General features: G+C 43.7%; 1 protein-coding gene across 3 annotated transcripts in view; it reads right to left on the minus strand.

The window, feature by feature from the left end:
- Window positions 1-1,122: 1,122 nt before the first annotated feature.
- Window positions 1,123-24,516, minus strand: part of KCTD1 (potassium channel tetramerization domain containing 1) — a 181,114-nt gene continuing 157,720 nt past the window's right edge. For all 3 annotated transcript variants that reach the window (XM_045849894.1, XM_045849895.1, XM_045849893.1), the window contains exons 3-5: window positions 20,893-21,037; window positions 5,759-6,064; window positions 1,123-2,034 (exon numbers count right to left, since the gene is read on the minus strand). In XM_045849894.1, the coding sequence (XP_045705850.1) occupies window positions 1,876-2,034; window positions 5,759-6,064; window positions 20,893-21,037 (610 nt within the window). In that variant the 3' untranslated portion in view covers window positions 1,123-1,875. The remainder of the gene's footprint in view (window positions 2,035-5,758; window positions 6,065-20,892; window positions 21,038-24,516) is intronic.

Raw genomic sequence — 24,516 nt, forward strand, 5'->3', positions numbered from 1 at the left:
GCCATTAACAACTTACTTTTAGTTTCAGAAGCCAGAGATATTTTCATTACTAGTGTCCTCAGGCACAGACTTTTTAATTTAAAAAAAGAAAGTTCAGGATGGAAATAGCCTGTCACCACAGGAACACCTCTGTAGCAGAAACACACTGTAGTTTGCCTGTCAATCTTATCATGCCAGATTTATTCTGAGCGTCTGGAAGGAGCAAGAGGAAGTAGGGCAGAGAGGTGATGGCAGGGCTGATGGAGGAGCTTCCCGAATCACTAATGCCTTGGAAAAGCTGAGGGCTTAATCCCAAGGTGGTATTGAAATTTCCCGTTTCTTCCCTCTCTGGCTAATAAGGAAGTGTTCGTCTTGGCACTGTGATTTTCCTTACTTTTTCCAAAGCCATGATGCCCTACTTTTTGCATCTTTTAGACAGGTGTTCCAGCAGGTTCAGGTTGATTACAAATTCTTTGCCCATCTTCCTAACAGGTGGATATTATTTCCCTTTCTCTGGAACCAAGAGTCTGCTGCTGAAGTGCACAGGACAGGTCCAGGCCTAGCCTTTCAGAAGACTTCGACTTCTGCTTCCTCTCTCCTGCAACACCTGAGCTCAGGACACTCCCTCTTGGAAGCCAGCACCCAGGCTGGGAGGGGCCCAAGCCACTGGAGAGGCAGGCAGCCAGTATCAATTGGCAGCCCTGTGGGGGAAGCCATCTTTGGCGCCCCAGCCCAGTCACACCCTGGATGACATCACAGAGGGCAGACGGAGCCCAGTGAAGGCCAGTCCACACAAGAGAACAAGCCCAATGAACCAGAGAGAAGAAAATGTTGTTTTAAGCTGCTACATTGGTGTGGTTTGCTCTGCAGCAATAGGCAACTGATATTTGTAAAGGATGAGTTCAAAAGCAGCAAGATGTATCTTGCTCCCCAGTGCAGAGCAACAAAGCGCAGGACGAGACAGTAGCTGAGTGGGAACAGGACTGCTTAGCACTGGTGACAACACCCTCACCCTTCACTGGCTTTTGACCTCAAAACTGGCCTTAGTTTTTTGACCTCTTTTTGATGCTCAACACAGAAAATTTTAAAAAGGAAAATTTCATTTTAATATAGTTTCACCCCAACATGTGTTTCACACAGACCTTATTTTTTAAACAGAGTTTATTGTATTTAATACATTATAAAATTTGAAAAACTGTAGGAAAGCAGCAGACTCAAACTGGTGCAACTCTAACAAGTAATAATTCTGGCCCCTTTGCAAAACTGATCAGTTTAAAAACAAAGTAACATTCACATCTGTGAGGCGGACAAAAAGTGTGACTTCTGTACAAACTACATTTAAAATTTCATGTCTAACGTCTTTTGAATGCAATGTGCTCATGAGTTTTTCTGAAGTCCTGCCTGGTCCCAGCCTAAAGAGAGACATGAAACCTCCATATGTAAAGATACTGAGTCAAGGTGTGTGTTTAAAAAAAAAAAAAGGAAAAAAGAAAGACAAAGGAAAAAGAAACAACGATGGCTGTTGGCAATGGAAACCGCAAGGACGCGTCCTCACTGCTCATGGCTTGTTCACCGGTCAGAGGCCTCAGGAGGCCCAGGACACTTCACGGCCATCACAGCACCAACTGTAGCTACCACTTTTTTTTTTTTTTTTTGCATTTCCTACCTTTTGACATATATATATATTTATATATTTTTTACACCTTGAAGATATCACTATTCCAATTGTTCCCATATGAATACAGGTGTGGTCTCTATCGGATATAAATGTGTCTTTTATTCAATTTTAGGTCCAGGACTTGGTTTGCTGTTCCAACTGCACATAAATGTCCCTTTTTGTGGTTTGCGTTACTGGGTGTGTATTTTTTTTCCTTTTTGCGTAAGAAATATGTCCATTTAGTCCAGAGGCTCTTGCTTTATCCGGATGACAGAGGGGCCTCGGGGCGTCCGCCTCAGCTCCCGCCGCAGGACGTATTCGCTGAACTGAGACGAGTCCACTCCTCCCCCACAGGAGCCCACGATTTCAAATCCTCTTTGCTGCAACCTCTCGAGGACCTGTGAGGGCCCAAGACAAGCATCCAGTTAGGGGCGAGACACGTCCTTTGGCCACATAAACAGTCCAAGAACTGTCCTAAAGCTTAAAATCATATACAGCTCTGGCCAAGCTTCTCCAACCCCTGAGTCTCTTGAAGTTTCTGCTTTCAAATGAAGACTGAATTAAAGGATAGGAAGGGAGGGAGCAAACATTTGTAATATCTAAAATGTGCCTCTACATGGTAGCTTTCCATGTGCCAAGTTCATTTAATCATTACAACCTCCTGGAATAATGGGTGGTGTTAGCCTGTTTCACAGATGAGAAAACTGAGGCCCATTCTAAGTGATGGAGTTGGGTTTCTGGCTGAGATCCGTTTGGCCTAAAATCCTCTTTTTTTGCAATGTGTAACTACTTTCTCTGGAGGAAAAATGGCTTACATTTCAAAGCTCATTTGCCACTAAAATATATTCTATCCGGTGAAGGAAAGTCTGATATTATTTGAATTTACTCAGCCAGTGATTCACTCAATTCATTCACTCTTAACCGTGCCATTGTTTGATTTTCCCGATACCGAGTTAATATATTTCAGCTTGGAAGAATGGTGTCATCGCAAAAGCAGAACAAACTGAAGACAGCTGAGGTTTACCTACATGTTTTCAAGTTTGTGGCATCTGAAATAGGTTTACCGCCTTGTGTGCATTCAGGGAGGCAAGAATAAATGTGATGGTGATATATTAGAATACGTATCCAAAATAAATTCTAAATGTCTCAATAACCATAAGCCACCTAATCTTTCTTTGATGAATCAAATACCTAACGCCTAAAAAATCCCTGGTTTGTCACTGCATGTCTGACACTCTGAAATGCTGGAAACAGTTCCCACAACTCTTAGGCAAAGATACAGAAAACTGAACCAGAGCATTCTGTTTCTTTAGGAATCCAACAAATATTAGACTTGCAAATGTTCCCTGCCAGAATTCTGGATATAATTAAGTTGTTTCTATGACACTCTCAAGGAGAGATGGCTCAATCATAACTTGAAAAAATGTATCTGGCTCCATTTTTTTTGAATGAAGGGAAATGTTACCAAATAACTTTCAAAACGTAGTCAATGTAAAGTGAATCCTTATTGTTTTTTTACACTTATTATTCTTTTTCAGTCACCTAGCTTTATATGGACTATGATCTGCTATCTTGCAAAAGAGCTAAGTAGATATGATTAGAAAATGAGAGTAAGCTTTCTGAAATTAAAACTTCAATTGCTGGCAAATTAAAAGAAAGTCCTCATGAGAGAAAAAAATGGATCTTCTACCCTGCACGTCTCTGTTCCTGGAGCTACATTCACGAGACACGTGTGCGCCAGTCTATGAAGAGCCGGATGGAGAAGACACACCCGAGCGCACCATCGAGACGGGCTCTGGTGAACACTCAGGTGAAGAACGGCTCAGTCTAAGGAGATGTTCCCCAGCAGAGGCAGGAATGCTGTCTGTCAGCCAGAAAAACCCCAGTTTGCTGGGCCCAACCACCTCAGAAAGGACTTTTTGCCATGATGAGGAGAGGAATTAAAAAGGTAGAGGAAACTTTGAACAATAAAGAGCTGAACTCTGGTATCTTTTGTCTTTCAACACTGTTATAGTTGCTAAATTGCTAAAAAATAGGAAGTCCCAAAGCTTCCTCCCAGGGGGTTCAATATGCATGATATGATAATTTTTTAATATGATCCAATGTTACCTTGGATGTGGTCGAAGCTTATTCCAACAGAATGCAAATAACTTACGCTTTTTGGACATTTCTTTTTAAACATCAACTTAAAAGTTCCTCAAAGTTGGCAATCTAATTTGAGAATATTTGAGAATATTCTCTTTTGAGAATATTAAAATCACCCCATGGGGTCTTGGGTCTCAAGTGCCTTGTCTCAAAGCCTCTGAAGGCCGAGAGGACAGTGCCTAGTTCTTGGTCAGTGGCGCAGGAAGCCAGAGGGGGTCATGATAAAGTCCTATGATGACATGAATACAGGTGAAAATCTCCACATGTGCTCAGACTTGAATGATGGGGAAACTTCTCAGGCACATGATTTTAGGACAGTTATTCAATGGACTGAGGGGTGGACTAGAGGTTCTGTGTGGGAGAGATGGAGCCCTAGAGAAGTGACCCTGGCTCTGGCCCTCCCTCTGTGGAGAGGAGAGGAGAGTGCAGGGGGTGTGTGAGAGGCCCCACTCTGCTCCTGAACATTTCCCAGGGTGTGTGGGGTGCACCTCCAGACCTGGACAACCTGGCAGCCTGTGAGTGTGTGACCTCCTCTAGCATGCCCAGGGCCCAGTCCTGCCAACAATTCCTGCTATTCTGCTCTCAAACATCTGTTCACCCATTTAAACAATGATAGACAGTTGTGGAATACTCGTCAAGAAGCAGAAAGATAGAGTGGGTCCTTCTAGGCCTGGCATGCAAAGGTTGCCTGTTTGATCCCTTTCGGGGGCACATACAGGAATCAACCAATGAATACATAGATGGGTGGAACACCAAGTCAATGTTTCTCTTTCTCTCTCTCCCCTTCTCTCTAAAAATCAATAAAAAACAAAAGTATATATATTATTTTTAAAAATTACCACAACAAACTTTAGTCATCTTTGGCTTGTCTTAAAACCTGCAGCCATCATCAGAAAACCTCATTAAGTCCTGGCTGGTGTGGCTCAGTGGATTGAGTGCCAGCCTGTGAACCAAAGGGTCACTGGTCGGATTCCCAGTCAGGGTACATGCCTGGGTTGCACGCCAGGTCCCCAGTAGGGGGCGCATGAGAGGCAACCACACATTGATGTTTCTTTCCCTCTTTTTCTCCCTCCCTCCCCCTCTCTAAAAATGAATAAATAAAGTCTTTTTAAAAAATGAAAGAAAGCCTCATTAGCTCTACATTCAGAATATTCAGAATTGGACACTTCTCCCAACCAAGTACTAACCAGACCCAACTCTGCTTAGCATCTGAGATCAGATGAAACAGAGAGTGTCGAGGGTGGTATGGTGGTAGACAGAATAGACACTTCTCGGCTCTTGCTTGGCCCATAGTTTTCTAACTGGTCTCCTTTCTTCCACTGTCTTCCACCTGCTGCTGGAGTATTCATTTTCAAATACAAGTTGCATCATGTCACTCTTGCTCAAAATCCTCAAATAGCTTTACATTTACTCACACCAGCAAATGAACCCAAACCAAAAGAAAACAAAACCAAAAATCCCAGAGTGCTCTGGCCACCCACTGGTCCAGTGTCTTAGCACTCCCCCTCCCACCTTTCCTCTCTTCATGTCACACTAGCTTTCCTGACATTCCTCAGTATCCCAAACATACTACTGCCCTAGGGTCTTCAGAACTTGCTGGCAACTGCTAGAGTAAGCGATCCCAGATATCCTCTTCTCACTACCTGACCAAATTCGTGTTGGTTACTGTTTGCACCACACCCTCAACTCCATCCACATAATGTAAGTCCCATGGAAATGGAGCTGTTGCCTCTGTTTTGTCGTTTTTATCCCCAGTGTCCCAACCAGCACCTAGCACATAGTGGATGTTCAATAAATATCTGTGGAATGATTGGATGAATGCTGTAGAGGGCTGAACAGGTTTAGTAACCCAGGAGAAGTGTCATCACGAGAGTTTCTCAGCTCTTTGGAAGACAGGCACCACGTGAAGGCAAGGGGAGGTAAGCAATAGCATTAGGAGTGACATTCAATGCCACAGTGTATGACATCACAGTGTACCTGGACTGAGTTGAGGTGACAGTAGCCATTCAGTGGAAACCTAATGACGTGCGTCGAGTCGTGATTCCAGCCTGCGTTGACAGAGTTACACATCACGTCGCCAATCTCTGGAAACACTTCTTCTATCAAGGATTTGTCACCACTGAGTGTGATCCTTTCTCCGAGGTCTGGGGCGACACGCACCACTAGGCACTCACAGGGCCTTGAAAAGCGACCGGTTTCTCTGTCCTGCTTCCATCTTTCCATCTCCAACAACATGGGCTGAAGCTGGAAATATTTTGCCTCTTCATATAACAAAGTGTAGTCCTGAAAACAAACAAACAAATACTTCACAGTGCGAAATACAAACAAAGTACCCAAAATGTCCACGTATGAGATGTGAACTTTTCACCTCTGTTATTTCAATAATTACACCTAGGTGTGAATTTTTCACTTATAACACATTTGTACGGACTCAATTTGCATTCACTCACTCAATTCATTTGTTCAGTGATTAGAAAAGCAGCGAAGAGTATAAAGGACCGACCAGGTGGGCCCTAAGTGCTTCACGTGAATCAAGCCCTATAATCCCCACAACTGCCCAGGGACTTGGGGATTGTCAGTATTCTCATTTTGCAGATGAGAAAACTGCGATTGGAAAGATTCACTCAAGACTCTTCTCTTTTTGTAAAGAAATGCCTCTGAGAATTTAAAGTCTGACTGTGTTGGTGGGAATCCACGTGATATCCTTTCGGGTGAAACACGAACATCAGCCGAGTGAAGGAGACACAGCTGTGCACCTTCCTCCAGAAGCCTGAGCTCTTTCACCAGAAGCCTGTGCTCCCCACCGCCTGCAGTGGCAGCACCAGAACTTTCTGCAGAGGAGCAGGGGGCAGCGTGAGGGTAGAAGTGGAGCTGGAGAAGTGGTGGGTGGGCTCCTGGAGGCCACGCTGCTTTCACCTAGATTCAGGGGCTGATCTGTGAGGTGTGGGGCAGGCAGATGGAAATGCGGGGGCTGGCGCGCTGCCCTTGGCCACTGAGTCATGCTGCCGTCAGAGAGTGAGAGAGGCAAACACACTGGGCCTTGACCCCTGCAGGACAGAGGTGCAGAAAAGGAAACAAGTCCATTTCTGAAAGCACCATCACCCTGTCTCTAGGCTTCCTTTTCGCTTGCCTTTAAAAATATATTTGAGTTAAAACAGAAATCTAGCAAACAGGTATCAAGACACACACACACAAGCCACGGAAGGAGAGAACAAAGCGGGATGAGGGGGAGGCAGCAACTTAGGAACAATGTTATCAGTCAGGTCAATATTATGTCTAAACGTAGCTATGGTCACAATCATCTCCGGGTGTGAGGTAAGTGGATGCTTGTCTGGACACGTCGACTGAGAACATTGTAATCAACTGACATAGGCATTTCTGCCTTGTCCTGGGGCGGGAGCTGGCAGGGGTGCCTGGTGCCTGCGGGAGGGCGGATGCTGCATGCCGGCCCGAGTGCTGGCGGAGGCCTCTGCCTTCCGCATGGGTGGGGCACGGGGCAGGATGACCACAGGAGAACTGGTTTCATTGGGCACTCGCTCTTTCTCTTGTACATCAAGCAGCAGCATTATGGAGGTGTCCAGAAAAAATGGCGTGGAGGGACGAGAAACACCGGTGGGCCTCTAGCTGGCTCATCCACTATCTATCATGAGAAACTTGGGCCGGGGGAAGAAGCTATCATTGGCACTCATGGCGGAATGGCTGCTGCTTTGTCTTTCCCTGCAACCCCATTACACACAGGCCCCTTCTTTCCCTACAGGAGAGCAGCCCATCGCTCTGATCGTCTTCATTTCACGTCCTGCTCCCTGCTTAGCCTCCTGACCCACAGGAGACACTTTGATTTGAGGCCTTGAGCACTGAGCTGAGGTGTGGCCACTGTTAAAATGGAGCAGAACTGAGGGCAGGAATGGGGAGACTGCAGGGTCCTCCTGGTCGACTTACGGCCCGCCCCCCCACCGCCCAGCCATGGTGACCTTGCTGTCTTTGAAGTACAGCTATGAGATGCTGACCTCAGTGTTTTACTTACTAATCAAGATGATGGCTCTGGCGGAGATTTAAAAACAGCACTGAGAATTACACAAGTGACAGAAGTGAGAACCCCTATTGCCACCTTATATTTTCCTATGAGACTAACTACAAATTTTAGCACAAGACCTGGACTGCAGGGAAAATGTGCCTTGTCTTTCTAGAGTCATCGAGTCCTCAAACCATAAAGGTGCTTAGATCAGTTTTCTGGGCCAGTCCTGACCCGGCGGAGGGGCCCTTTCTAATACCTCTGAGTAGTGAGCACTCAGCCTCTGACTGAGCACTTCCAGTGATGGGAAGTTCACTACCTAACAAGGTGCTGCATTTACTCTGCAGCTCTGATTGGTGTAATGTTTTCATTAAATGACCTGAATTTCCCTGTAACTCCAACTTATTCTAATTCTTTCCTCTGGCGTTTCAGTGATCTTAATCTTTCTCTGACATGTTAACCCTTGAAACATTTGAAGACAACTGTTATGTCTTAACATTATTCAGGGTGGAAATACAAAATCTTTTCAGCTCCTTTTAACTTGTTATGACATAAAAGTTCTTCTACACTAGGTATGTATTTGACATTGTCAACATCCTTTTTAAAACTCAGACCGGAACTGATGTGATCACGTTTTAGATGTGATCTAATGAGAGCATCGCACAACCTTTGCTGGCCGGACACTCCAACCACTGTCAAGGCAGCCTGTGTTAGCTCACTATGGCTGCTGTAACAATGACCACAAATGTACTGGCTTAAAACAACACATGCTTATTATCTTATAGTTCTAGAAGCCAGAAGTCAGGAATGGGTCATTAAAGCTGCGTTTCTCCTGGAAGCTCTGGGGAAGAATCCATTCCCTTGCCCTTCCCAGCTTCCAGAAGCTTCCTGCACTCTTTGGCTTGTCCTGCATCACTCCTACCTCTGCGTCTGTTGTCACATCTCTTGCTCTGACCCTCCTGCCTCCTTCTTTCACTGAATGTCCTGTCAGGACATTGGGTCAACCTGGATCCCTATCTCAAGATCCTTAATTTTATTATATCTGCAAATTCCCTTTTGCCACGTAAGGTACGTATTCACAGCTCCCACAAATGAGGACATGGACATCTTTGGAGGCCAGGAGTCTACCCACCACACAGCATAAGACTGCATTAGCTTTCTTGGCAGTCCCATTACTCTCTTCGCATTTTGCTTACAGTGAAATCCTATACCTTTTTCACAAGAGCTGGTATTAGGCTAAGTCTTCCTCACTCAGCATTTGTAAAAAAATTTAAACCTCGATTATTTAGCCCTTTATTTTTTTAAAAGTGATTTTTCACTTACAGTCGATGTACAATATTATCTCTCTTTAAATTGTACAACATAGGTTCTGAATCTGTTCCAACGTATTGAGAAAAACATGGACTCTCTCATGCTACATTCCAGGTCTCCCTTTCCTTTTCATGTCATTTCAAACTGGGGGTTCTGTTTCTGTATGTGAATCATTTCTTAAAGTCCTGAGAGGACAGGGCTACATACAAGGCTTTGTTCAGGCTGATGATCAGGTTCTAAATCAAGACTCTGGATTTTGGCTGTTCAAGCAGTTACAAAACCTGTAATTCTAAGATCATCCAGCCCATAATTGTGGCCTTTGCTGGATGTCTTGTTGAAATATCATGTGTTTGGGTGGGACTCCCAAGGAAAGATGGGAGGTGTAAGAGGGCCTGGGTCTCCATACTGCCCAGTACATTCAAGGTGCATCTAGTCCTGATACTCTGTGACTCTGTGTCCGTGGCAATGCCCTTATCTACCAGTTTTTCTAGCATAACCCAAAGGCAATGATGTTAACAGGACTTGGGGCTACAAGTCCCCCTGTGCTGACTCTGAATCTTCACCGTCACCTTTTCCCTCTGAGCTCACAAGCCACATGTGTAATAATCCACTCTGATGTCTGGCTGTGGACTGACAAGAGTGCCTCCCTCTGTAAGGCTGTTCACATGCATTGTGATCTGCTTTTGGAAAATTACAGAAGCACTGACCCATACAAGACTTGGCCCTGCTCAGTGATGTCTCAAGGATCCTGCTAGTGGTCATTAAAGTGAAGGTTTAAAAGGGCTCCCCCAAGGTCACCCTGCACTTAGGATGCAATCTCATGGGCCTACCCTGGACCTACTTCAAGCCATCAGGAGTTGATTCCTCGACTCTCTTAACTGCCTGGGCTCCATTTCTTGCTTTATCACACTATTCCATCAGGTCTGTGCTGGGGGAAGCAGACACTAGGGAGCAGGTGAGCACATGGGCTTCGAGCAGCCATCAGCTTCCGTGCTGACTTGCCTCCCAGCGTCGGCCGGCCCAAGAACTGAAAAAGGTCCCTGTTGTTGTGTTACCATTTTCTGCACGGTTAAGCACACGCTGGCCATTCGTTTTCTTGGCAGGCTCCTTTGTATTTGTCTTCTTCGCCTTCCTAATGCACACTTCCAGCCTGGGCTCCTCAGAGAATTCCCTGCAGGACAGACTCAGTCCCCACGGCTGCTTTCTTTAGAAACCTTGTCCTCCTTTCTCTCCTCCATCAGGATCATTTCACTTTATTGTCTAAATCCCCTATTTTTAAGAGTTTATCATGCTTCCTTTCAGATTTTCCAGCCTTGTTCATTTCCTTCTGGTCTCTGTATCTTTTGACATCGTCCTTCCTTGAGGCTGAGTTCTCATCTGACAATGCCCACCATTCCTTTCTTTGACTTTTACAAACTCCGTCTGACTCGGTCTCTTATGCTGAAGGTACAAGGTGGGAACGAGCAGGAGTTTATGGGGCAAAAGGAGGTTTGGCCCCTGTTGGTCTTTGAAGGAAATGAATCCAAAGCATCCACGTTTACTTGTAGCAAGGCAAGTCCAGAATGTTCTATATGCCATCACTTTTCCCTCTTCCCATGCAGATTTGATCTTCTCAAATGAAGAAAGCCATTACGCATATTTTTGCTTAGCCTAATATCCAGCTAAAGGGAAATAGGTTATTCATGTATCTATTATTATGCTTAAATAGTTTTAAAATCCTAGAAGATATATTTTTAAAATAATTATCTTTTAGAGATTTACAATGGTTTTTCAAGGAAGAAAGCTCAAGATATCACTTTATAGATGAATAAATGGAGCTTCCCTAAGACCCTGGAGACAGATACATGGAACAAGAAAGTAAATACAGGTGGACTCCAAAATGCAAATGGGTCATGTTTCAAAAGCTTATCTCTTGAATAAATATTTGGAGTACAGAAAACATTTTCTTTAGAAAGAGAAAAGTGATACATTTACACACACAGTGTATTGTTTCCCTATTGCTGCTGTAAGAAATTACCCCAAATTCGGTAGCTTAAAACAACATGCATATCTTCTACTGTTTGGGGGTCAGAAATTGGAAACAGGCCTCACGGAGCTACAGTCAAGGCACCGGCAGCACTGCCATCCCTCTGGAGGCTCCGGGGGGGACCCGCTTCCTTGTCTCTTCCGGGTCCAGGGGCCGCCCACATTTTGGTTCGTGGCCAGCAGTCACATCCCCTCCTTCATCACATCTCCTTGTCTACCTCTGCCCCTCCGGCCTCTCGCTTTCACTTCTAAGGACCCTGCTGATTGCTTTGGGCCCACCTGGGTGATCCAGAGTAAGCTCCCATCTTCAGACCCTTAACTTAATCACCCCAGCAAGGTCCCGTTTGCAAGGTAACATATTCACAGGTTCTGGGATTGGAGACGGACACCTTTGGGGGCCATGATTCAGCTTACCACACATCGTTTCTAGTTCTGCAACCCAGTTCAAAGGCTTATTAAACACCTAGTGTACTTGAGGTTTTACATGGTAGTTGACGGGTTCTTACACTCAAAAGGCAACTCACCCAATCATTTTAAGATCTGTTCACGTGCCAGATGCCATGCTGGGCACTATGGGTACAAAAAGGGTTGAACCTATCCCAGTCTCCCAGCAGCTCTAGCAGCTCCTCTCCTACCACTGCTGGGGGCGGTGGGTCCTGCTACCGAGCCCCGGGCGGTGCTTGCTTCCCCCCGAGGGAGGGTACACACAGGGTCCAGCAGAAGTAACGCCTGCTGGGGTGTGGTTGGTAGGGTGACAATATGGGTCTAATAATTTATAGTTTTACTTTGAACATTTCACCTAAAATGTCATATGGTGTACTTGAGTGTAATAATGTTATGTTACAGAATTATATGCTTATGATTTTGTAATAAAAAATGGGGGCATTATTTGTGTCAGACCTTGTATGCATGAGGGCACCTGCAAAGTAGAGACACAAAGAAAATGAGGGGAAATGAAAAGATTTTATATTTTACATTTCAAAAATAGCACTGGAGCAGCAGTCATCTTCAGAAAAAAGCACATCTCTGCAAGACTGACTTTCCTTTAAAGACTCTGAGCGGGACGTGAGCCACCGTAGTTTTTCAGTGTCTGCCTGCCCAGTGGCGCCCACTTCCAGCCTCTCCCGGCTACTCCTGTTTTTCTGGGGCAAGGATACCCAGCCTGAGATATATCCTGACAGCTATTAAAGGAAACGGAAGCAGTAGCAAAGTGCCCTTTGTTTGGCCACTGTCTGCAGCCTCTTTGAATCTTGTAGAGAAAGGCTAAAAGTATACATAGGTGACAATGACGGGGTGCTGATGGCGGAGCCGAAGACAGATCCCTCCATCCCTTGAAGCCATACTATTACTTGGCAAGTCACCTGGACACCATGCTGCGGGAGTCAGGCCCGATGCGTTGGGCATGGTGGTGAGGGCAGGGGCTGGGGAGGGGTGGCGCTGGCTGCTGCAGCTAGGCTTGCCTCTGAGGGAGAGAAGGGGCCTGGGCAGGAGTACCAGGAGAACAGTCTACACATCGGGGACATAATTCGCGAGGTTGTGGCAGCAGAGACTGTGGGCTGCAGTGGGTGTTCTAAGTGGGCATGCCCTCAGGTACCTGGCAAGAAGAAATTTCCTGCGGGTCTACCCAGCTCAGCACTCTGCCTTCCCTGAGAAAGTTCAGCCCCCAGGAGTGGGAAGCTAGAAGCCACACCTAGTGGCTAGTTGCTACAGCCGATCAACTACAATGTAAGCACTGGAGCCACCCTAAGCCAATCAGACGGTCTCTCTGCAAAGCTGAGGAGGGAGAAAGAGGCCCTGAGCACCGCTGGCACAGAGCCACATGAAGGGCGGTGCTTGCTGTGGAGCCCACACACTCTCATGACCGAGGTCCTCAGAGCTGCCCTGCTGTTTCCACGCTAGAGAATGTTCCCACTAGTTCTGTGAGACAAACTAGTGTCCTTCCCATAAATACTGCCTTCCTCTTTTCCTTCAGTCACACTACTGTTCCTCAGCTGGAAGTTATTTTGACCCTAAAGGACATTGTAGCCGTGGCTAGAGACATCCTCGACTGTCACGACTGGGAAGAGGGGTGCTATGGCATCTGGTGGGATGCTCCACAGCTTCCACTGCTCAGCGCAGCCACAGAGAATTTAATTTCTACCACAAAGAATTATTTGGCTCAGCCCTGGCTGCTGTGGCTCAGTGGAATGTGGCCTGTGAACCAAAGGGTTGCTGGTTTGATTCCCGGTCAGGGTGCATGCTTGGGTTGTGGAACAGGTTCCCAGTAGGGGGCGCATGAGAAGCAACCACACATTGATGTTTCTCTCCCTCACATTCTTCCTCCCTTCCCTTCTCTCTAAAAATAAATAAGTAAAATCTTTAAAAAAATTATTTGGCTCAAAATGTTAATAGTGTACAGTGAGAAACCAAGCTTGACAGAGATAATTTTTCTTGCAACCTAAGAAACACATAAATCACCCTGATCAAAGGGTCACTTATCATCATTATCAATGGTTCAACCATATGTATTTGCTGCTGTGATGTAATATGAGGCACAATATCACTAGAGATATATTCCTAAAATGTTTAACTTAATCCACCAAGTCTTTAGATATAACTTACAGTGTACAGGAAACTAGAGGATGGAGTAATGAGCTAACTACATATGACAAGGCGATCACACAAGTCAGATGGTGGGATGTTCTGTAGGGCAAGTGGCACAGTCTCTTCAGTGAGTTGGCATTGTATGAAAAGAGACCATGGTAGATAATAAAAGGAAGGGACATCAATGGATTCAAGTGTAGTCTTGGTTCAGATACCAACTTGGAAAAACCACCTACCTATAAAGGGCATTTTGGGGTGACCAAAGAAATTTGAATACGGGTACAATATTACAGGAAATAAAATTTTATCAAAATAAAGAAGTAGAGATTATCATCTGAACTAAGTATAGAAAGTTCAGAAGACTAAGCACTAAGGTTTTAATGCTGACAAACTCTGAGTGGTGGGACTATTCTGTTTAAACTTTTTTATTTTGCTTGTCTATTTTCAAATTTTTTGCAATCTACATATATGAGGGAGGACCCAAAAAACCCCAAAATTATCTTCTAGAGAGCGAGCCCCTTCTAGTACTGGCTTCCCCAGCTAGGTGAGTGTTCTAGGAACCCATCTGTATCAGTGTACCAGCTGGTATTGTAAGAGGCTGCATTTGGCTTCAGTGAATTTCTTTTGAAGACTCAATGTGTTTGCCCATTTCACGATGGGTGATTTATGAGCATCTGCCCACAAGGTGCGGAGTGTTCAGCAGTTTTTGACCGAAAATCGGGATGACTCCCGCACCCCACCCTATCTATTCCCGACCTCACCCCAAGCGACTTTTTTTTGTTTGTTTCCCTGGGTGAAAAAAGTCCTCAAAGGGAAACAGTTTGCCAATGTAGAAGACGTGAAACACAAAACAGCAGAAGCACGCAAAGGCATCAAAACTGACTAGTTAAAAAACTGCTTTGAGCACTGGAAAAGCCATCTCGATAGGGGTACCACATCAAATGGAGAGTACTTCGTGGGTGACTGAAGTTTAGACATGAAATAATAAATACACGATTTTTTAGAAATAAATTCTGGGTTGTTTGGGCCCCCTCCTCGTACTTCTATAATATTCAAAATTTATTTAAAATTACTAATTGACTTCTGAATGTAAGCCACTCAGGGATAGGTGAGTTGGGGGCTGCCTGCCAGAAAATTTTTCTGTATCTAAGGAGGGTGGACATTCACCCAGAGACCACAAAAGATGCTAGAGACCTGGGGGACACTGACCAAAGATGTTCAGAATAAAAGGCTCGAGAGAGAATGGTGTGGTTCTCCATCAGAAAGGGAACCAAAGCTTTGGACTCCTGGTGCACTGGGAATCATAATTGTGTGTGTGTCTGTGCATGTGCGGAAGCAAAAATAAAGCAACAGTGAACCAATCAGCATAATTGGGAGGAAGGGGAATTAAGGGAAGACGAAGACACAGTCATATCCATAACAAAACGCTGCAGAGAAGCTCTACAACAGCTGATCTAGAGAACAGATTCCAACAGCCTTCAGTGGGCTCAGGGCACAAGCAGCTGCCACTCAAATGGTGTTCTGAAATACGAAATTATCTAAATTGTTAAATGGGTATCTAGCTCAGTCAGCGCATTTGCAGAATGAGATTCTGAGGCATAGGATGCTGTGATTTTGAGATGTCATGCATTTGCTCAACCCAGCATTAAATAGCTGGAGAGGGAAGCAGGAATCAAAGAATGCTCTCCCTAGCAAATCCAGAGAGTAAAAGTCTCTCCACCTGCCAAATGCTACCTATGTCCCTTTCCCAAGGTCAGGAAACAAACTCTGATGAGGAAGAAAGAACCTATTACATTGTCAGGGACAGGCAGACTTCAGAGCTCATCTGTGTGCCTGTATTTGTGACTCCTACATACTGACTGGTGCTGTGGGTGCAATTCCATCATCAGCCACAAGGGCTGAAAGGCCGCCCCAGTTTACTGCTCCACCAGGTTCCAGAATGCCCAGTAATTTATAGCCTGTCACCCAGAGTTTCCGTGGGAAACATTTCAGGGCTCTGAGATACGTGAGTTTCATCAGACATGCTTTTAATCTTCTGTCTGCCTGATGTTCTTTCCTCAGCCTTTATTTGTCACTCAGGCTCATCATATTCATTATCATTACTAAGTCACCTTGTACCTAGTCCGGCTTAGGTTTGCCAGTACCCACCCTGACTCTCTGTGGTCGCAAACATTGCATTTGTCATTATTCATCTCTGTTGTTTGGGGAAGAGCATCAGGCAGACAGAACGGTCTCTTCTGAAGAGGGCAAGAATATTTTGTGTTTGAGGAACCAAGAGATGCTCTGTAGGGCACTGTCTGTAGGGTAAGAGTCAGGTGAGGTAGGCAGGGGCTGTCACCTTTTGGGTCTCGTGGGCTCTGACAGGAGTATGCTGCTTTGTTCCATAAATAAGAGAAAGCCCCGGCAGAGTTTTAAGCAGAGCGAGTTATGATACACTGTCTTTTTAAAATTCATTCCTAGGTGAGGGATAGGGTGGAGATGGAGGAGGGGATGAGGGAGAAGGATGTGGCTAGAAGAGCAACAGGAGGGGTCCTGGCGATGATGGAAATGCCATGGACCTCAACTGTGTCACCATCACTATCCCAGCTGTGATGAACTGTAATTTTGTGGGGAACTGGGTAACATCAGATCTCTATTACTTTTTATTTTTTAAAAGATATTCTTTATTTTTAGAGAGGGGGAAGGGAGGGAAAAGGAGAGGGAGAGAAACATTGATGTGAGAAACACTGACGGTTGCCTCTCACACGCCCCTAACCAGAGACCTAACCTGCAACCCAGACATGTGCCCTGACCGGGAATTGAACTGGTGAACCTTCAGTTTGACCCTTCAGTTTGCAGGACAATGACCAATCCACTGAGCCACAACAGTCAGGGCTCTATTATTTCTTACAACTGTATGAGAATCTACAAAGACCTCAAAATAAGTTTAATTTTTAAAAAGTGTCTCCCAGTCTCAACACGGAGAGTATATGAGAGGGGTTAAGGGTGGGAGAGGAGACCAATTATGAAGTGACTCCAAGCCATCCAGTGAGCTGCTGGGCCTTGGACTAGGGAGGGGGATGAGAGGCATGATTGATTCAAGATGCATCTGGAAAGTGCTACGGAGAGACTCACTGAGGGACCTTGTGTGGGAGGTGAAGAAGAGGAAAAAGCGCAGACTGGCTCCCAGGCTCCTGCCTGCAGCAGGCAGGTGGACTCCGGCGTCTTTTACTGAGACAGGACATGAAGGAAGAGGAGCAGGTTTCATGGTCGTGGCAGCGGTGAAGGGGAGGCCAGCTCATGTTTTGGCAGCTTAAGTGTAAGGAGCCAATGAACTACCCAGGTGGAGATTCTGAATGGGCATTAAAACGCAGTCACCTTAAAACATACTAAAAGTGAAATTTCCCCCCCTCACCCCCTTTCCCAACTCCAAGGCCTTCCTTCTAGGAAAATATGAGAGAGTAAGAAAACATCAGCCACCTCCCTTGCCTCCACATCTCACCTTCAACCCTTTCTCGCTGCTCACTTAACTGCTCTCCCACACGGGACAAAGTCCAGACCTGAGTGGTGAACGCCTGACACAGGTGACGCCAGGTTTGATGAGGGGGGCCCAAGTCCTGCCTACGAATAGCAGGCCCTGTCCAGATACCTTGTGTGTCACGTGGGGCCAGTGCCTACTCGCTAGAAACAGTTCTTTCTTCCTAGCCCGCTGTTGCACATGCAGCGAGCGTGCGAAGCGGCCTGCTGTCCTCAACTCTGCAACTGGTCGACTGAGCAGCCTCAGGGCCTGCTGTCTAAATGCAGCCGGCTCTCTTGGCAGTCCAGCTCAAGCAGGTATGTCCCCAGGCGTCAGACTGAGGACTGAAGGTAGAGGACTTCGCTTTGGCCTTTGCATAAGATGCTTGCCAGATGAATGCAGTGGCATCAGGGGAACGGAAGAGGTCTGAATGTTGGCACGGAAAGAAACAGTGTACAGTCCAGGGGTCCCCGACCGCTGGGCTGTGGACCAGTACCGGTCTGTGGCCTGTTAGGAACCGGGCCGAGCAGCAGGAGGCGGGCAGAGGGAGAGTGAATGGAGCTTCGCTTGCATTACTGCCTGAGTGTCTCCAGTCTCCCCCTGCCACCCCTGTCTGGGGAAAAATTGTCTTCCATGAAACCAGTCCCTGGTGCCAAAAAGGTTGGGAACCCCTGGACACAGTACATGAAAGGTGTCATATTAGAAACAGACCCTCAGTGCCTTTTCCTTCCTGAGTTGGAAGAGATCATCACTGATGAAGTAGTGGACTTTAACTTAGGAGCCATGTTGCACAAACTAACTTCATGTGTCTTTTAATCCTGGAATCGTGCCCAGTCAGCAGTGGAAGATGCATGCTCTTTGAGGAGCTCTGGGACCTTCCGCTGACTGAGGAGAGCAGGATCTCGAGTCTTCCTCAGGCTCCTTCCAGGGCTGCAGGGGACTGCACATGCTAGCTGCAGTTATTTCTCTTATTTTCTTGCCCAATGTACATAGTTGCTTTCATGTAAGATAAATGTATACATGATATAGCTCTTCTGTATTCTTTTCCATTTGGCTAATCACCCTTTTGTTGCTCAAAATCCTGAAGGAGAGGATGAATGAGAGGCTTCCTGAGCCCCTAATTAATTTGGGGTCTATTCTCCCCAATCTTTTTTATTCATTTATACATACATGCACAATTTTTTTACATAAATAAGAACATACTAGCCCTGGCTGGTGTGGCTCAGTGGCTGAGTGCCAGCCTGCAAATCAAAGGGTCACCGGTTCTATTCACATGCCTGGGCTGCAGGCCAGGTCCCTGGTAGAGGGCGTGCAAGAGGCAACCACACATTAATGTTCCTCTCCTTCTCTTAAAAAAAAAGAGCATACTATACATATTCTGAACTTAGTATTTTTGCTGAATGATAAAATTGTGGTGATTTTTGCCCCCACAGACCAACAGATATGGAGCTACCATATTCTTTTTAACTATCCCAGAGCATGGATATCCAATAATGCTTGTGACTATCTGCCAGTGTAGAACGTCTTCTAGCTGTGTCCGGTTTTTATTACTGCAAATATGACCACAATAAACATTCTGTGTGCATATATCTTTGCATATTTACGTGGACATGTCCAGAAGATATATAACAGACAAAAAATTGCTAGCTCAGAGAGCATGTATGGTTAAAAATTTAAAAATTACTGCTGAATTGTCCTAAAAAATGTTTAATTTTTACTCTCACCCACACTGTAAATTTCCCAAGACTGTATATTATTAATTAAACATTTTTTTGCCAATCTGATGCATTAAAAACAGGTGTCTCATTTAGGTTTTGTTTCTCTTATACTAGAAAGATTGAATATCTTTTCAAATGTTTATTGGTAATTTCAATTTTTTCCTTTAGGAGATTTTTGCTGTATTTAAAAGTGTTTTCATCAGGTTGTTTGCATATTTCTTGTAGATTTTTAGGAGCTCTTTTATAATTGATATTGATCTTCTGTTGCAAATATTTCTTCCAGTCTGATATTTGTCTTTTATTAATATATAGTATCTTTAATTTAAAAAAAGTTTTGAAGGATGCCTTCTGGGTATTAAGTCTTGCTTAGGTAGACCCTCTCTGCCTCAAAATTATACCTTTAGAAATTCCTTTATATTTTTTCTAATACTTTTTTAAAAAAAGATTTTATGTTTTAGAGGGGGGAAGGGAGGGAGAGAGAGGGGAAGAGAAACATCAATGTGTGGTTGCCTCCCACGCACCCTCTACCAGCACCTGGCCTGCAACCCAGGACTGTGCCCTAGACTGGGAAGTGAACTGGCAACACTTTGATTCGCAGGCCAGCACTCAAATGTTGAGCCATACCAGCCAGGGCTATTTTTTTCTGATAATGTTATAGCTTTAAGTTTTATGTTTATTTCTAGAATATTTGTAAATTTATGAGGCAGGACTCTGATTTTACATTTTTTCCAAAGGTCTTTATGCTTATTGTCTCAGTGCCGATTACTGATGATTTCTTTCTTTTCCCACCTTTATAATATGTCCAATTCCTATGTACACACATTTGCCTCTGGACCCTGTTCTTCTGCGCTGATGGATCTGTAAATTTTAGCCCCGTCAGGATCACACTTCTTCATGACTACTGCCCTATAGTATGTTCTGACATCTGGCAGAACACATTCGCCGCTGCCCATGACTACTGCCATTTTTACCATTTACAATAACTGATGTAGCTATTCTTAAGCATTTTTTCTTTTATACAAACTTTATAAATGAATCAAATTTCATTTTTAAAAATATCTGTGACTAAAATGGGCTTGCACTGAACTGAATAGGAAGAGTAATTTGGGGACAGCTGACATCTTAACAACACTGAGGTTTCCTGTTCAGGGACACAGACAGCCCCTTCATTCAGTCAACTCTTCTTTTACACCTGTACACAGTCATTTGCAGTTTTCTTAATCAGGCTTTGCATTCTTCTTGATAGGTTTATTCCTAGTTGTTACAGTTGTTGTTTTTACTGTGAATGGTATTTTTTCCTTTATATCTTATAATTGGCTCTTGCTTTTTTACAGGAAAGCTATTGATTGTAATATATTGATCCTGAATTTAATGCTTTAATGAGTTCATTATTAGTTCTATTAACATTTAGTTGACTCTTTAGAAACTTCTATTTAGAGGGGTATTAGCAGCTGCATTTGATTACATTTTTGTATATTCTCTTCTAATTAACATGTTCTATTTGTTCTTCTGATCTAATTCCACTGCCCATATTTGCCAGTGTATTGTGGGACTAACTTTAACACTAGGTACTAACTTTAAAGAGAAGAATTCTAAAATTTTACTGCTAAATGTTTCCTTTAAACTTCTCAGAGAAAACGTCTTTATTAAGCTAAGGAGATTTTCTTTTATTTTCTACCTCATTAAGACTTATCAGAAATAAGCTATGAGTTTAACCAACTTATTTTCAGTGGGTTAAAACAAATTTTATTTCAGTTCTCTATATGAAAAGCAGTCCTCTTTTGCTCATGTAAAACTTTAATGACCATGTACTCTATTTCATGAAGAAAGTATAATGGAGTCAGAGACCTCTGATGCCATTTGAGTTGGTATATATTAAAAATGTAGAATTAGAAATATTTGGCAGGGAGTACATCAAGACAAATCATATATTTATGCTATTGGTAATTTAACATGAATCCCTCACCTTGAAATCATCGGGAATGAGGAGTTTTGATGTTCGTAGAAAATTCAAGATATATCTGAACATCTGTCCATCTCTGTCAATGAAATAGTGCTGTTTGAGACTGTCCAAAACAATGGGCTCTGTACCATCAAAAAGTCTTCCGATTCTGTGATAGAAAAGAGGGAACAGTGAAGACAATTAGAATCAATTGTTCAGCCACTAAAACTAAGAGCTACCATTTTGTGTTGCTGTCAAAGGTAGCAGTTTTGAAGATGGCAGGCAGGAAAAATTACCCTTTAAGTAGTTATGGTTCTTTGAGAAGTACTGGTCCCTGCTTGATAAATACCTCAGGACCAGGCAATTCAAAGTAGTCTCAGGCTTTCTCAAGTAAATTCTTTCGTTCACTGTCTTTTTTCTGTAGAGAAGATGTTCCTGACATGGTGATTATGGCTGAGTGCTGTCGGTGTAATGGAAGATCGAGTCTTTACCCCATGTTACTTAAAACAGTCTTTTCTGTACTTAAAGATGTTATTGTTCCAAACTGCCTTTTAAATGAATTTTTAAAAATCAATTTTGTTTTTAAGAATCTGTTTTCTGAGCTTTCCCCACCCATAAATCCCAAACTTTTCAAAAACAGAACAATACCTCTATGCTAACACCTACATTTAATTATAAAAAAGAATAACTGAAAAGTATCACTCATCTAGGAGAATATGTTTTCCATTAACAATACACAGTCTAATTTCTTAGGTCTCAACAAAAATCATTTGTAACAGCCAGGTATCATTAGAAAAATTTCATATTTGACCACCCCCAAAATACAATAAAAAATACATTAGACCACCCCCAAAATATGACCTAGGTTCTGCAATGTAAGTGACTACGGGTAACTTTTAAAAACAGTAATCCATATGTTTTTCCCATTTGTAGAGTAAACAATTGAACAGTGTGCTATAGTCAAAGTATATTGCATTCACTATCACTTAACTCTTTAAAGAGGGCTGAACCCAGACACTTTAGCATATATATTCAGTTAAGAGAAAGTGATCACATCTATACTATGAGAAAGTAAAGGACTGACTAATGACAATTAATTATAAAAAATAAATAAAAATAAATAAAAGAAAATTTTAAAAGGTGCCTTTTTTTTTGCTTTCCATTAACAGTGTAGGCAGAAAAATGGCTCCATTTTCTTAATGAAAAGCTTTTGTAGAACTCATATTTTTTATTTGGAATATCATCTGATTGCTTTGAAGATGATTTTGAACTCATACATTTTTAATCTTATGTTGAAGTGGGAGATATGTAACAGATCAGTAATTCCACCCATTAAAATACAACAAACAAGTAGGAAAGCTGCCCCCCCACTCCCGCAAGAAAGGCACGTGAATTTCTGTTTCAATAAATATCTTTCAATATAGTTAGAAAATTCATGTCCTACTTGAAAGTAGTAAATGCAAAGAAGAAAAAAACTAATTATGGTCAGGTCACATATATTTTTCTCAGCTAATGTACTTCATCCAATTTTGCATGAATTGAGGGTGATTAACCAGGGTGTGGATTACAACCATCCCAGGATTGCTGCAATGCATTCTACCTTGTCATTCATTCCTCATTAACACATCAATCAAACAGTAGGCTACATGAAAAAGAGGCAGTGAAACTAAAATACACTTAGTCACTTATTTATAGTGTTTCCAGGATGAGAAAGAATGAGAATGGTCTATTATTAAAACATTTTACCCTTTACTGTGAATAACATAAATTTATGGAGGAAGAAAAGGGAGATATACTTATTAAGTGCTTTCCAGATACCTTCCACTGTCCTCAGCATCTTATATGTGTAACAAAACCTCCTTTTAAAGATGAAGAAATAGGCTCGAAATGATGAATAACTTGCCCAACTAGTTAAGTAGCATGGGGGATTTGTGCATGGTCTGTTTGATCTTAAAGGGGCCTCCTAACAATGACTGGAATGAAAAGAATTACCACCACCTAATGAAAGCTCAGTCTAGCGTTTTTATTTCTATCTTATATTTGTTCAGCATGAGCTTTATAATGAAACATAAGCATGTACAATTATTATTATTATGGCCTGAAAAAATTAGTATCAGTGATTGCAAATCACTTTAGTAAGGAGATAAAAAGTAAATATTCTCTTCTTAAATAAATCTTACGCTTTTTACACTAACATGCTCATTCCCAAAATCCAGACTTGGATGGACACTGGCACTCAGTGAGTGACTACTGAGGCTCTGTGGAGTGGGACAAGTGAAGCAGGGACTGTGTGGGGAGTGGAATGAGGCTCGGCCAGTTACTAGCTCTAATCTGGGTAAAATAAATTCTCTGGATCCATTTCTGCTATAAAATTGCCTGTTTCTTCTATAAAATTGCACTGACTTTTTCTTGGAGTTGATGAAAATATCAAATAGGGTCATGGCTGCTCAAAAAGAGTACAGCAACAGAAGGTATCCCAAAGTAAACAAAAATTTCTGTGAGAACACTTTTTCAAAGATTGCAGGCACTAAGAAAGACTGGGATTTAAGGAATAAAAGAACAATCTTGATAGAAGTGTATTGCTATAGTTTTCTAAGAGGAGAGACCTGCTGTCTGAACAGTTTCTAGGATGCCAAAACAAAACACAACGAAAACCACCTCTCGCAGATGGAGCAAATTGGGCATAGCTGCAATCAGAAGCACCTTCCCATCTTAGGTGAAATGGGAAAAGGTGAGAAGGAGAGAGCAGGAGGGTAATCTGAAAACAGGCCCAAAGCAGTGAGAGGTGGGGGCAGGAGGGGGTGAGCAGAGAGGTGGCGGTAGCCTCTGAGCAAGATGGTGGGAGAAGTGGAGTCTCCAGGTGTAAGGAGACTCAAGGAGAACGGGCACAAGTTGAGGAGGAAAGACTGGCCCCCACCAGGCAGGTAAGAACCTCCAGCCGGGCAGCGGTCTGGTGTGCGGAGCTGCGAGGGCCGGAACCTGCGGAGGCCCGGAACCTCCCTCGAGAGCTCGCAGCAGGCGGGGAAGATGAGCTGCGGACCCGGAAGGCCGGATGATGGCGGGGAAAGGCCTCCCGGCGGCCTGCGCCTGGAAGAAACACTGGGTGGGCTACGCAGGGCTGAGAGGGAACCGGCTGTGAGGAGGAGAACTTAAAGGCTTGGAAAAGAAGAGCCTGAGGGCCGCGCTTGATGCATATACTTGACTCAGGTAACAGACCTCTCAGAGAGGAAAGAGTCCCCACATTTGAGGCAACAAATGCTAGGAATAATAAAAGAAAACACAGTGGTGCTGATTTTCGCTAACTTAAAAGGCAGGAATGTTTAGGGTCCTAAAATCAACGTGAAGGGCAGGGCTGTGTCACTGATCATAAAAAGGCGTCCTGGGTGGGTTTTGAGATTGGGCTGAATGTGCTGTGGAAACCATTGTTTGGCTAAGCAGATAAGGGGGAAAATCGACTCAGGCCGTATTTCTTGTGGACATGTGAATGGACGTACAGATCAAAACTGCAGCGATTTGTAAACCCTGGTGCCTGGAAACTGCGTGGAACCGATTACAGTTTACTAACCTTGGAGAACATTCCTGTTTTTCAACCGACCAAGGCCAAGCTGGCTCTGGATGATGTGTCGTTGTTTTGTTGTTGTTGTTTTT

The sequence above is a fragment of the Phyllostomus hastatus genome, unplaced genomic scaffold, assembly GCF_019186645.2.
Source record: "Phyllostomus hastatus isolate PE091 unplaced genomic scaffold, TTU_PhHast_1.1 phas_contig_80, whole genome shotgun sequence".
NCBI lineage: Eukaryota > Metazoa > Chordata > Mammalia > Chiroptera > Phyllostomidae > Phyllostomus > Phyllostomus hastatus.